The 14912-nt window shown below is 43.6% G+C and overlaps 1 protein-coding gene across 6 annotated transcripts in view; it reads right to left on the bottom strand.

Moving 5' to 3' along the window:
• LOC134463651 (CCR4-NOT transcription complex subunit 2) overlaps positions 1 to 14912 on the bottom strand; it is a 72899-nt gene that overhangs the window by 32981 nt on the left and 25006 nt on the right. For 3 of the 6 annotated variants that reach the window (XM_063216842.1, XM_063216843.1, XM_063216845.1), the window contains exon 2: positions 5994 to 6113. The exons of 1 other annotated variant lie outside the window; for it this stretch is intronic. In XM_063216842.1, coding sequence (XP_063072912.1) covers positions 5994 to 6101 — 108 coding nt within the window. In that variant the 5' untranslated portion in view covers positions 6102 to 6113. Of the gene's footprint in view, positions 1 to 5993; positions 6114 to 6235; positions 6308 to 14912 lie in introns of those variants that run through there. 2 more of the 6 variants (XM_063216846.1, XM_063216847.1) reach the window with 2 other exon arrangements.

Here is a 14912-nt window from a genome sequence, read left to right as displayed (position 1 = left end):
GGCAGCGTACTATTCGCTTCTCGATTTACATTCCCATTAGAGCAGTCAGTCATCCCCCAGTGCATATACAAACCCTAACTCCGGTGAAGTTGGGACGTTTGGTAAACTGTAAATAAAATCAAAATGCTATCATTTTCAAAAGATTCCATTCATTCATTAGATGGAGAATAGTGAAAGGACAACATATTAAGTGCTAAAACCGAGAAAAAATATTGTTTTGGGGGACATATGTACTCATTTCTAATTTGATGCCTGCAACACGTCTCAAATAAGTTGGGACGGGGATCAGTGAAATGTAATTAACATCCAAATATGATAACAAGGAAGAACATTTTAAAAATAATTGTACTGATGGACACTATGAGTGTCCAGGTATAAGCCATCACAGAGAGGCTGAGTCACTCAGAATTAAAGATGCAGAGGGAATAATTACCATAGTTATTACCGTATTGTCCCGAATATAAGAAGTGGTTTTTGTTTTAAAAATAGTACTCTAAAAAAGGAGGTCGTCTTATTTCCGCGCGCTAGACTAAATAGCGTCAAAAACTTTTTTTTTTTAACTTAACCTGAATGCGGCCATTATGCTTCACAACAATGCCACAAAACTCAATAATGGAGATTTTTGTCCATATCAAATTTACAGATGATTGTTTCGTGATGATTGTTGCACCTCACGTCTATCAACTGTCAATGTCAACGCGATGCGGCCGACAGTGCAAGGGGGAAGAGCGAGAGCGAGGGGGAGAGAGTGGCGCCTTTTGACAAGCGGTGCCTATTTGACGATATGCCTCACAACGATGCAACAACACAGAATAATGGTTAGGGCAAGAGATTGTCCTGTTCATATAAATCACTAAGAGTTTTACCCTTGGTACGAAATGAATACCAATCGGACTTCTAATGTCAACGTGGTGCTGGCAGTGCATGGGTTTCAAATGCAATGCGTCTATCTGCTTTTGGTCACGTTCGGTTTCTACAGTCCAACGGAAAAAACTTTGGATGCATAAAATGAACGGCGATTTGGCGAGACGGCTGCTGGTTAGCTATTGCTGTCGACAAAGCATTTTGCAAAATCTGTGCATTGCACAATAGGTAGCCTGTCTCTACTGGACTGGTTGCCTGGCTGGCGCAGACTGATGCTCTGAGTGTAGGCCTCGGCTATGCCGCGTCACACTTAGAACAGGCGGGCCAAGGCGGCTGTAGCCTATTGGCGCTTGATAGGTAAAGTGAGCAAAGAAAGGAAAAGGGTATGAGTAGCCATCTGTGGTCTTTTATCATGAACATTTCATGAAAATTATATTGTGAAATTTGATCTATGTAAAAAGCCTCAGATTTTAAAACAAATTAAAAATTGCATTTTGAAAGAAGTTTCCACTGTGAAACAAAATTTAGTCTTCAAAAAATCTTTTTTTCCAAAACATGAGCCTGAAAATGGGGGGTCGTCTTATATTCAGGATCGTCTTATATTCGGGCTAATACGGTAAATGGGTTTTAAACAGCATGAAAAGCCACTCGTGCATTATATGTTGAAGGGAGATCTTCGATTACTGCCACATAGTAAGGACAAACTGCATTCTCTACTATGTTTTAACAGTGTAACTCCATCATACGGACCAGCATGTGATAAAATGGCTGGTTTTTGGTCAAGACCTGTCACACTGTAAGCACTACAGAAAGGAAAACATTGCAAAACCTGACGAGGACTACACCATTTAAGCTGTTGAAATCATGTCCAAGATAGAAATGAACACTGTTTTTATATAAAATGAGCTCATCGGTTAATGTAATTAAGTTAAGTTCAGTTGTTTTGTTTTTAATCTTCCTCGACATTTGCTGCCTTTTATTGTCCCCGTCCCAACTCTTTTGAGACGTGTTGTTTTTAGATATTCATGAAAATTCCCCAAAACAATAATTTTGGTCAGTTTTGATGACTGATATGTTTCCTCTGTACTGTTCCCCATCTAATGTAAGAATCAGATGTTTTAAAAAATATTTTGTTATTATTCACAATTTACCTTGCGTCCCAACTTCTATGGAGTTGGGGTTTGTATTTCACTCCTTGGCCCCCGCAGCTTGGATTTCTCAGTACCATAGATTTCCCAATTCCTCAGCTGCCCTAGTTTAGGCTTCTGAATGCATAGAATTTCACCACTATTCACTTCCCTCAAATTGGCTTTCCAAATGTATTGAATTTCACAACTTCTTAGCAGTTTCAATCTGACTTGCATACAGTACACAACGCCAGAGAAATATGGACAAGGGTTGGCCTATATGTACAGCCGTGTTTCCCATACATAGTATATTCTGTGGCTCAGGACCACACAATAGAAATTGAGCACCACAAATTGATAAAACAGTTGCATCGCATATGCATGTCAATGGGAGGACAATACATGCATAATACTTGCATGGGCACAATGTTTGCCGGCCATACCACCACACAACACTACTAACAACGCTACTATGTCACACTCATAGTATGTCACCCATACACACGCTAGACCAGTGATTCTCAAATTGTGGGCCTTTAAAGTGTAACAAGTGAGCCTTGAAATCACTTTCTAGAAATCTAAATAATATTTGTGCATCACTGTTGACGATTTTTATTGTAGAGTTGTATTGTTTATTGAGTCGGAGGTGGCCCCTGAACAGTTGTGAATATTGTAAGTGGGCCCGAAGTTGGAATAAGCAGGGAGCCCCTGCTCTAGACACTGCAGCTTCTTAGCCACATCTTTCATCACTCCCAAGCTGCAGTGTCCTTTCAAAGACAGGTGAAGGTCTCAAAAATGAAAGGTCAACTTACTCATAACTTGACAACTAGCTCTTCCAGTCTTACCAGCTGGTAAGCACCACTTTGGCTATAAGACTCATTTAGCGAGACGCTAAAAAATCGGAGTGAATCCTGAGACCAGAACGTTAACTGAAACAAAAGAAAATCTTAAGAGTTGATTTAACAGTTAGACTTAATGAACCTTATACATCAAACAATCGATGGGTTTGTAATGATCGTCATTCATCCAGGTCATGTAAGCAACCAGTCGACTTTTTAAATCTTTGAAAAGTTGCTTAAATACTATCAAACAACCGGATCCAGCATGGTTGTCTTCCGTTAGCTGACTGCTCTCTCTACACAAACGACACTCGACCACCTCAACCGCCATCGGATGCGTCTCTGCTCCAGGACTGTATAAAAGGTCAAAGTCTGACAAAAGGTTTTGTCTGCTTGGCAAGCACAGGAGTCTATTCACCATCCGATCGGGCCCCTTGAGGGATTCCCCATGCCAGGCTGTTAATGGGTAGTACACCAATGGGTAGTGTGTGTGTGTGTGCATGCATGCACGTGGGCGCGTGCCTTTGCACGCGTGTGTGTGCGCATTCGTGTGCATGTGTGCGTGTGTGCGTGTGTGCATGTGTGCGTATTTGCGTGCGTGTGTGCATGCTTATGTATTCACGTGCATGTGTACGTAAACTCGTTGGTTAACACCTAGCAGCCGGTGAACAGAGACTTTGACATTTTTCGCCCAAACCAAGCTCACCATCATGTGAACTGTGCATGTGTGCATGTGTGCAGCATCAGCGTTTTCAGTCTTTTATAGCTAGCCAGGCGATAAAGGCTGCACCCAGCACTTCATCATGCCCCCTGAAGCAGCAGGGTTGTGGAGCAGAGTGGAGCATGCGGACATTGAGTAGACACGTAGCTGATCAACGCCCAGCGACCCCGCCGACACTATGTTGTGGTGTGCTGCGGGTGCATCGTCTACAGGAGGTCTGTGATTGTCAAACTGTGGGCTGGGGACCACTGGTTCGCCGTGAAGGTATTTGAAGTGGGCCTTGGAATCATTTTCTAAAAATCGAAATAATATACATGCGTGTTGCTATTGACTATGTATTTGGGGTGTTTATTGCGTCTGAACCCAATTGTTGTTTATTGGGTCTGAACATTTGTGAAAATGTAAAAGTGGCCCCAAGTTGGAAAGGGTTGGGAACCCCTGCTTTACGCTTTACCCATTCATATCAAAGTATAAGACAGAAGTCACAGACGCAAACCAAAGCAAACCAAACAAACACACAAGTAGAAGGGCAGTTGTTAAGTGTGCTCAAAGACACGTAGCAGCTCAAGCCCAGTGACCACGCTGACACAGTGCTGTGGTGGTAACATTGGGTACATTCCATTATCCTAACTCCCGTCCTCAACTTGTGCCCTCCCCCTTACCCCTACCCCTCTGCCTTAACAAATATTGGGATACCCCTACACAAAACGGAGGGGGAGGGGTAAGGGGTAGGCCTAAGGGGTGAATTGAGATTGGGCCATAGTCTATAGGAGAGGTGTATACTTAATGCTTTACTGCTGCCACCTCAGCCCAAGTATGTTCAACTGCAGTGTGCAGGGGCCAGGGGGGCAGGTCTGGAAGACACCTCCCTCCCCCCTAAGCACATCGAGTCCCTCCCCCTCGTCATCCAGCGCTAAGCTTCTACATGGGAAGAAAAACAGCTCTGGAAGTCATTGCATCATGCACTTAGAAGAAAGACGCAGAGTTTTGAAAAATAAAATCGTAGCTCCACTCTACTCCACTAAATTATAATGCCGTTTGGGGAGTGTAGGAAACACGAGCACGAGGAGCTTTGAGTGAACCACGGATGAACAGCATGCAACCCTGTTTATAGTATCCATTTATTGATCCCGAGGGAAATTAATATAAGGACAACATATATCCTAGTATTTGTTAACGCATGGGTCTACTTTGCATTACGCTAATTATTAGGCCCCAAGCGTCTCTTCTGGTGTCTTTCTTCTAAGTGCACGGTGCAATGACTACCCTAGAAGTTTAGCGCTGGAAGACAAGGGGGAGAGACTCGATGTGCTCAGGGGGGAGGGAGGCATCATCCAGACCTGCCCCCCCCTGCACACTGCAGTTGGATGCTACTCCCTCAGCCTCACCAAAGCAAACTATAACAAACCAACCAAACAAACAAATAGAAGCTTAAACACACAGAGCAGCTCAACCCAAACCCGCTGACACTGTGGTCTATACTTTATGTTTAGCAATCAGCCATTAACAAATCATTAGCTAAGCACAAAAAAGGCTATTTGCAATCATGGCACCTTTACACCTGTAACCGGCACGGATTTACCCAGCAACAAAACAAACCACAGCAACAAAACTAACCAAGCAGGTAAAAAATGAGGGTAGTTGTTGAGACCCAGCATACATTTTTGAAAATAAAAGACTACAGCTCCTTTACAACTTAAGTGCCTTTTCCGACTAGTAAGAAGGAACAGAGGATGAGCCCTTAGCTTAGCTTTAATGTCAAACAATCTAAAATGTCTAAAACCATCACGCAGGAGGATTAAGAGGCATAGGGCAGACAATAAATAAATCCAACATCATAAAGAACGAAAACGAACTTCACAACTAAAATATTCAGCATATTGGCATGCTACTAGAAATAACATAACCCAGAAAACATACATACCAAAAAACAAGAAATATTGCCTTTTAATGACAAAAGGCAATGAAAGCACCTCAGCGTGGAAAAGCGAGGGCTTTCGTGGGGGAAAGACGGCTTGCAAGGGTCTCCCCTTTGCGCCTACCCCACACAACGTCCCCCCGCCCTCAAACCCTCAGGCAGGCCTCCCAAACCCCTTTTAATATTTGTAGGTAAACTTGTGACTTTTTCGTACATCTCAGCTGGTAGGTGCATGAGAGATGACCCATGGGTCACTAATCAGACAAGTTTGACAAAAAACTCCAGCACACTGACCAATTTCACTGTTTTCTTTAAAACACAAAGTTTCGGTCCTAGGCCTGCATCAACTTTTTTTTTTTTTACTATTTACCTGATCTAGGACCGGTCTAGGTCCAAAACATTGTCAATTTAAGAATACAGCTGGTCAGTGTTCTGAAGTTTTTTTTCAAGCCTGTAGGGCAAAGCAAGGTCCTGCCGCCCCCTCCCCGAGGATTTGTTTTTGGAACATGCTGTGGCACACTTACGTCTTTTTCTGATCGATGTGGGAACATCGATGGCTGGCCGTAGTACATGCTTTCATCGGGGTAGTCACTTTCGACCCCCTCTACAAACTTCTTTCTTGCACTAAACATGCTGTTTGTCACCTGCAGGGGGAGAAAGGGAAGAGGTTTGGTTGTCGTTTCTTTGGTTGTCGTTCTTTTTTTTCTTTTTTTCTGTTATTTGAGAAAAAAAATGCTAAGGAGGAATCCCCAAAAGAGCTGCTCACTTCATGTTTTTTTGGCAAGGTGGAGCGGGAAGTTTGAGAGGGGATGCGTTGACAAGGAGGCAAATCTTGCAAGCCTTCTAAACAAGGCAAGGAGGGAGGTTAATATGTCATTGGGGGTGGGGGAAGGGGGGGTAAAAGAGGGTGCAGAGGTACGATGGTCAAAAGTAGGCACCGAACAGAGAATGATGGCTTAGTAGCACTGGGGGTGGGTGGGGGTACAACAGCAAAAGGGGGGCGGGGCATTTGACACGCAAAGTTGGGGGTGTAAGGGGGGGTGCGGGGGTTACTACCATGCAGCCCCCATGGGGGAGGAAGGATAGCTTATCTCTGAGGAACACATTGGCACACACAACCTTCTGGGGCTGCTTGATTCTCAACATGCAACACCACTACATCGACCAACAACCTCCCAAACCCTTTCTCTCTCTCTCTCTCTCTCTCCCTCTCTGTGACAGCGCAACTCAGCCTCAACTCTACTCCCCTGCACTCAGATTTAGATTTGGCAACCACAGCAGTAGCACCAGCAGCTGGGGTAAAGAAGGAGAGGGGAGAGGTATGGCACAGGATGGTCAAACCACAGTTAACTAATGCATGAGTGTTGGGGTGATGTATGGCGTTCAGAAACAACTGTGACTGGGCACAGGGATACATAAATGGTCAAAAGAAAAAGATAAAAATATGACGAAAAAACTAAAACAATAATACAATTGTGAAAATAGTGAAAAAAGCTATGCAAGAACAGAAAAATCGCGAGGTAAGAATACAAAAATCACTGAAGGACCGTTTCATTTTCACACACCTTCAACCAACAACTCAAGGCTAATTTGGGCTGAATGTCTCTTATTAATCAAGTCCATAGATTAATAAAGAAACAGCAGTGAACAACATGTACTGTATTTATGTAGGCTATTAGGCTCCTTATTGCACTGTACGTACTGAGGGGGAGGGGGCATTTCCAGGGCCGTGCCAAAGCGGTCAGCGGCCCTACAGCCAGCATACAACTAATCAAATCAAAACACTTCACCACAACAACCACCACAACACCGCCATTGGGGGCTGGCTTCTTGAATGCTTCACACACAATCAACTCAGCCAGGCCAAGGACTGTGAAACGTGACACGCAGGGGTCAGAGTCAGAATGCATGACAGTACAGGTACAGCTGCACAGTACCACAGGACCACAGGAGAGCAGAACAGAGCAGAGTGCAGATGCTAAAATATTAAATAGGGCCGTGGAGTAAGGGCAGCAGTGGTGTCATGGTTAGGACGTCGGACTGTAGTTCACAGGGCTGCAGGTTCAATCCCCACCCTTAGCAACAATTTCTACCTCCCTTCATGGCTGAAGTGCCTTTCAGCAAGGCACGGCACCTATCCCCACATTGCTCCAGGGACTGTAACCAATACCCTGAAAATAACTATACATCGCTTTGAATAAAAGAGTCAGCTGAATGCAACATAATGCAATGTAACAAGGGCAGGCCCTACTTAGTTCCCCCATTAACTCATCTTCACTGTGCTGCTGCCAGCTGCTGTTGGCTGGATTGAATTGGATTGTTAGCACTGGAACTTGTTCCCAAGCAGAAGTCAGATCAGAAGTTCACAGAAGGCCAGTGTGTGTGTGTGTTTGTGTGTGTGTGTGTGTGTAAGTAAGAGAGAGAGAGAGAGAGAGAGAGAGAGAGAGAGAGAGAGAGAGAGAGAGAGAGAGAGAGAGAGAGAGAGAGAGAGAGAGAGAGAGAGAGAGAGAGAGAGAGAGAGAGCGAGCATATTTGCAGGGGCATTAAAAGTGCGTGTCTGTGTGTTGCACTATACATGAGCCCACGCACAGAGTTTGAAAGCATGATTTAGAATGGTGTCTGTGTGTGTGTATGTGGGTGGGTGTGTTATGTGAGTATGTGTGTGTACGCATGTGTGAAGCTGAAGAAAAAGCACTTTAATTTTTAATCACCCAGTGTGTGTGTGTGTGTGTGTGTGTGTGTGTGTGTGTGTGTGTGTGTGTGTGTGTGTGTGTGTGTGTGTCTGAAAGGCTGTGCAGATGAAACGCAGGGCCTTGCTGGCTGACTGTTAAATCTGGGGCAACAGATCCAGTATCACCCTAATCAACAACACATCCAGTCCATGGCTTGTACAACCTGCTGAGTGTGTATGCGCGCACGCGTGCCTGCGGGTGCATGTGTGAACACATTTGGGTAAACTAAGGGGGTGCATGGCAGCAAATCAGGCTAGGGATGCACCGATACCACTTTTTTGAAAACCGATACAAGTACGAACATTAATGTGTGTACTTGCCGATACAGAGTACCGATACCGATACCTTTTACCACCAACATACAATGAAAATAAAAATAATGAGCAGTATGTGTCGATACCTGATACCAGTATCGGTATCTGTGCATCCCTAAATCAGGCAGGGGTGGTTAAATGTTTAAGAAGTACGTAAAAAACAGAGGTACTATTGAGCAACAATAATGCTTTCAATCCGTGGAAGATTGCGTTAGTCAAAGAAGTGACTCACTGGTTTTACCAATTAAAATCTCTATGAAGTACACCATGTGTGCTATGGCCTTGCCTGGATCAAGTCCAGGTGTCAAACATAAGGCCCGGGGGATGGATGCGGCCCGGCAGATGGTTTAATCCACCACTGATTTTATGGAGGGAAAAAAACTATGATTATGAAAAAAGTACATCTCTAGCCCTTGACAAAGTTGCTGTAGGTGCTTTCAAGTTGCTTTCAGGTCGTCAGTTCTTGAAAACGAGTTTGTCTTTTTTTGGCTGCCATACAGTCAATGGTCCTGATACCCGCTGACAACCCCCTCCAGATGCTTGACAAGCAATGGGAATCCGACATGAAGCAGATATTTGCAACGGGTCACTTGAGATCAAATTAGCTGTATGAGGCCCCTGGACTGAGACGGGTTTGACACCCCTGATCTAGTCTGTTGTCAAAATGGCACAGAGTGGTTTTAAAGATCACATAAAGGGGACACGCCAAACAACAGAGATTAACAATATAACAACTCAAGGGAATACAAAATGGCAGCAGTTACTGGATTTCAACAGCTGCCTTTTCAGCTCCTGACTCATTCCTACAGTAGTTCCCACTTAACCACAATTACAAACACAAGAACACATTTCTGGGTTTGGCTGAACAATTGTGGGAAGCCACCAGGGTCTGGCACATGCTGCATGTTGGCTTACTTCCATTGTTCACCCTTACTCACATTCATGACCATTTACCTGGCTATCACGATTGGAACTCTTTTACATCGCATTACATTCCACTTGGCTGACGCATTTAGTTAAAGCGACTTACAGATATTTAGCGTAATTATGGGGTATTAGTTACAGTCCCTGGAGCAGTGTTGGGTGCCTTGCTCAAGGGCACTTCAGCCATGGAGTTAAGTAGGGATTGGAATGGTGGGATTCGAACCGGCAATCCTCTGATCTAAAGCACATCTCCTTAACCATTTGGCCATGGCTGCATCTCCAACGGGTCATCTCCAACGCCAGGTGAGGTAGAAAAAAGGATAAGTTGAAGTTAATATTGTAATATGTAATATTGTAATGCCAATTATCCTGGAGCTGAAAGACCAGTCGTGACCAGCTTCAAAAAACATTTTTGCTTACGTAAGCGGATGGACACCTGAATTTCCAACTCACTGCACAGTCTCACTCCACAGAATACGGACCCCTGCTTTGTGCATGGCAAGAAGAGGACACCCTGCCTCCCGTCTTCCATTGTCCCCCCCCATGTTTTGTAACATTCTACTGCACACTAGAGTAGGAAGGTGCTGTGCTAAGCACCAGAGAGGACCAGCTGGAAGGTGTGTCTGAGGTCTGTGCGCCAAAGAGACAGATCGTGTGTGGGAGTAGGGATGTGTGTGTGTGTGGAGAGAGACACACACAGAGAGAGAGAGAGAGAGAGAGAGAGAGAGAGAGAGATAGAGAGAGCGCAAGAGAGCGAGAGAGCGAGAGAGAGAAAGAGAGAGAAAGAGAGAGAAAGAGAGAGGAGAGCTGCTATTGTGTTCCCAGTGCTTTAGCAGAGCCAAGCCTCCTGGTGCAGCAGAGCGAGCAGCTTAAGAGCAAAGCAGCGCTAGCCTTAGCAGCTACAGACAGATGGCTATATTTATTTATATATTTATTTTTGCATTTTATTTATTCAAATTCACTTGGCCGGCCTGAGATGGCAGGGGTATCACCAGGGGATGCAGAGGATTACTGAAACAAACACAAACAAACAAACGCTCATCATTTCTTGCGGCACAAGGTGCAACTGTAAGCTTATGTCTTCCTTTTCTTTTCCCCTCCTGGCCATGTGTTGAATTTCTGAATCTAACATGAACAGCAGGCAGGTGGTTTCTTGCAATCCAAGATCATCATATTTAGCTTATCAGTAAGGCCTAAGATCAATGTCGCTTTATAAATGAGTTTCAACTGATTAAATTATTTATTTATTTTTATTTATTTATTTAGCCTTTGTTTAACCAGGGACACAAATCACATTGAGAGAAGATCTCTTTTACAAGTGAGCTCTGGCCAAGGTAGCAGCACATGTTACATTTCAAAAGACGGGACGTAGAAAAAAACAGAGAACATTAAAATAAATGTATAAATGTGATTGTTTGAAATACAGAGCACTAAGGACTGGCATCAAAAAGAGACATCAAAATCTGATGTGCATCAAAGATTCCATGACCCAGCCTTACACAACACAGCGCAACAGCCTACAGATCATGGGACTATAGATGGGAAGGCAATATTCACTTCTTCACTGCCAGGAGGACTCAAACCCAAGTCCTCTGGGATACCAATTTGGGGATGAAGTATCCAATGAAGGTACTCTTCGAAAAAGTTAAAAGCTAGATTCAATTTAATGGCTAAATCTATCATTGATCCATTAAAACACGGTAACATGATTCGGCCATAGCATGGTCTTCATTATGGCAGAGTCAATCAAGGAAGTGTGTTGTCTTACCGAAGAGCACCTTCATCCTACACCTCAAGACCAACGCTGAGGTCTTCCATTCTTCCTATTTTGTACCGAAAGTGGAGCTCTGACCGCTACACCCAAGAGCCAGGCTTGACCGCATAATAGTCACAGCACACCCACAACCCTTGTGATGATCACAACATGTGCTAGCTGCTACACAAAGGCACCTGATATTTTGCTGTAGTACGAATCCACAAAGTGACGACATAATCCCTTCCCAGCATGCAGGTAGCCGGGTCTAACAAAAACAAACCCAGCCCAGTACAGGTCACCTGAGACAGAGGGAGCTCAGGTGCGGAAGAGAGAGAGAGGACACTGCATGTCATTACACAGGGGAATTCCACAGAGGGGGGGACACTTCCTTCAGTATGCTCTACGCAGCGTGTTCATCCATATGCAGTTGGGTCAATGACGTTTTTTTAGGGTCAGAGACATCAGGAATTGATTAAGATAATATGATTCTTAGATAATACACTAAAAAAAAAAAAAAACTGAACATCAATGACCCAGTTAAAGATAGATGATGCATCAAGGAAAGGTGATAGACCATGCGTAGTTCCCATGTCATCTGTTCAATAACCATTTCTTGCCGTGCACGCACGCACACACACACACACGCACGCGCACACACACACACACAAAACAGTGAGGCAATACTATGTCCCCAATGTTTTGAAGATCAAGGTTATTTGAAAGTGTAAGGGCCCTCTTACTTTCTTGAATAAAGAGCCAAGGGATTGAGCGTAGACTGTGAGGAGGAGACATTGTACCAGTATGTTTTTGAATAATGTCACTATATTATTTGGTAAATCATGATGTTTAATATCATCTAATGTTCCTTTTTGTTTGAAAAATAATGTTACTTATTAGTTTTACTGAAATGCACTTTGAGGAGAACTAAAAACAAAGACCCATTTCGGAAAACAAATGTCATGACCCCTGCATGAATACTCCCTTTGCACCTCAGTCTAAAGACCTTGTTCACAGAGCGCGTCTTATGATGACAGTTCAACAGGCCTCTGTGGCTCCCAAAGAGCCTCACACAGTACAACTGGCAGATGAGAGAGTCACTGACATCAACCTGGGAAAGGTTACAAAGCCAGTCAACCTCTTCTCCCTTGCTGTGACTAAGCTTACTTACTCACCCCCCCCCCCCCCCCTCCCCCTCTTCTTGATTTTCGCTTATTTTCACTTTTCGTGGTGCTAGTTCATCTGGTGTAGTGATAACACTTCATTCCCCAAGACGAACATCATACTAACAAACACAGCAGTCAAAGACAAAAGGATGATAGCCCAGCATGCGATTGGTCTGGCAATGCCTTGCAATTTTCAAGATGTGGGATGCATTTCAGCAACACCATAATTACAAGCCACTTAGCAACTTGGTTGCAATGTAATTTGCCCACTGCCACCAAGCTAACAAATAAAATAACTCATTATGTTCCCATTTAGCCTCATGGGTTTGGGGAAACTAACATCCAGATTGCTCATCACAGCCAACAGAAGAATGATGAAGCTCGACTTGCAATCAAAAGGAAACCCAGACGGAAATGGTCAGACTTATCAGTTTGTTGTGACCTACACAACTCAATCACAATTGGATTACTCAGCATGAGTTAGAGGCAGCACAACCAAAGGAGGACAAGCCCAGCCTCTGATTGGTTAAAAATTACACAAAATAGAGGGGTCAGGCCAATCAAAAACCTGGACTTGAGAACGATTGGCCCTCTGTCTTTTGACCTTCACATGAGGCCGCTTTCTGCTTTCAGTTACAGTCTGCCTGCCTGGAGAGCGGATGATTAAGTTACTGTTGTATGGCACATTGCCTATAATAATAGATGCTGGACCACCAAAATCAGTGATTGTGTCTCCTCATATTTTCTTTGTAAACTTGGGGAGTGGTGTGTGTGTGTGCGTGTGCGTGTGAGAGAGAGAGAGAGAGAGAGAGAGAGAGAGAGAGAGAGAGAGAGAGAGAGAGAGAGAGAGAGAGAGAGAGAGAGAGAGAGAGAGAGAGAGAGAGAGAGAAAAGAACACAGATAGATGGAGGGCCAGACAGAATGACCAAGGCGCGAGTGCATACTGCATACACGGCGACGCAGCGCAGACAGCTGTGGGTCTTTGTGCCATCATTGCACAAGTAAACATCTGTGGAGGGCAGCAGCGCCAAACAGCAAATTACACTCATCGGAGCTTTGAAGAGCCAACTGCAAAGGGGAAACAAGCAGTCCCAAAAGGCCTTGGGAAGGAGCCAGCACCATGAGGAGGCTGCAAGAGCTTTCCTGGAAGGCTTTGAGAGAAGTCTCCAAAACCAAAACCAAAACCACGACCTTGCAGTCCTCCTCCCCTATACTTTCAAATTTGAACACCAGGTCTCCCATACTAAGTCCAATTAATCATTCAGCGTGGGGCATCACTATCCAATTGCAGAGCACTGTATGTGTGGTGGTGTTTGTTCTCCAAATTCATGGACAAGTTGAAGAGTACTGGGAAACCATGCCCTTGTAATAGAGCAGTGATCCACAAACTGTGGACCGGGTGGTGGGCCTCCGGAAATAATTCAAAGTGAGCCTTGAAATTATTATTATTTTTAATCAAAATAAGATTTATTTGCGTGTGTGTTGCTTTTGACTGTTGATTTGAGCTTTCTTGTTTGTCTGGTCAGAGGTGGGCCCCGCACATTTGTGAACATTTCAAGTGGGCCCCAAGTTGGAAAGGGTTGTTGTGAACCCCTGTAATAAGTCAGGGGCTCACTTCAACACAGAGGGTCTGACTTTTGCTATTGCTTCCTGAACTTACTCAATCGGGTGATTCTCACGAAACGCGCAACAAAGCTGTTTTGACAACCATTTTTTCAAAATGCTTTTTTGATTGAATTTCTTTTTTAATCAGTTACATCAAAGTGTACAGTTACTAAGCACAATAATATCAACTTACCTGACAACTATTTAAAACACATTTTTTTACGTTTTATAAGTCCATGTCTGCTAAAATGCTCATTACCGCAATTTTTTTCTTTCATGAAATGTATTAGGAAACTTAATTGTTCTTGCAGTTTTGTTTACTGAATATTGATAGTTGTACTAGGGGCTACATAAAACACTCAAAAAAGTTTTTTTCTTATTATTGTAGTTTAAGAATTTTACCATTTTACCTCATTACCGCAATAGGATCATTTGTTTTCCTCTTTAATTTTAGAATACATCAGTGAAAACCGACAATTTCGGTCCAGAAATATGCTGAAGTGAAAGAAACATGAAAGGTACTGTGTTCATAAAAAATATATATGAATACAGTTTTCCTTTAGTACTTTTTTTTAGAATTAAGTGCTCATTTCGGTAATGAGGGATATGTTTCGGTAATGAGAATAAGTTTTCGGTAATGAGAATAAGGAGAAATGAAATGAACTAAAGCCAAATATTGGTAAATTATGTGATTTGTTATTATTATTAGCACAACGACAGAGCCTCCAGGGCAGAACTAATCAAATGACACCTAATAAGATGATAAATATATTCTATATAAAACCATTCATTAAGCTACTGAAGGATATTGGGATTCAAGACTTAACCCAGCCAAAGACCAGAAAAGACCATAGGTCAGGGGTGGGGAACCTGTCTCAAGGACCATTTGTGGCCCTTGAGGCTGTTCAATCAGGCCCCCAATATAAATTTAATGTTATGCAGCTTCACG

The sequence above is a fragment of the Engraulis encrasicolus genome, chromosome 15 (assembly GCF_034702125.1).
Source record: "Engraulis encrasicolus isolate BLACKSEA-1 chromosome 15, IST_EnEncr_1.0, whole genome shotgun sequence".
NCBI lineage: Eukaryota > Metazoa > Chordata > Actinopteri > Clupeiformes > Engraulidae > Engraulis > Engraulis encrasicolus.
Note: the sequence above shows the minus strand (reverse complement) of the source record. Positions and strands in the feature narration are given on the sequence as shown.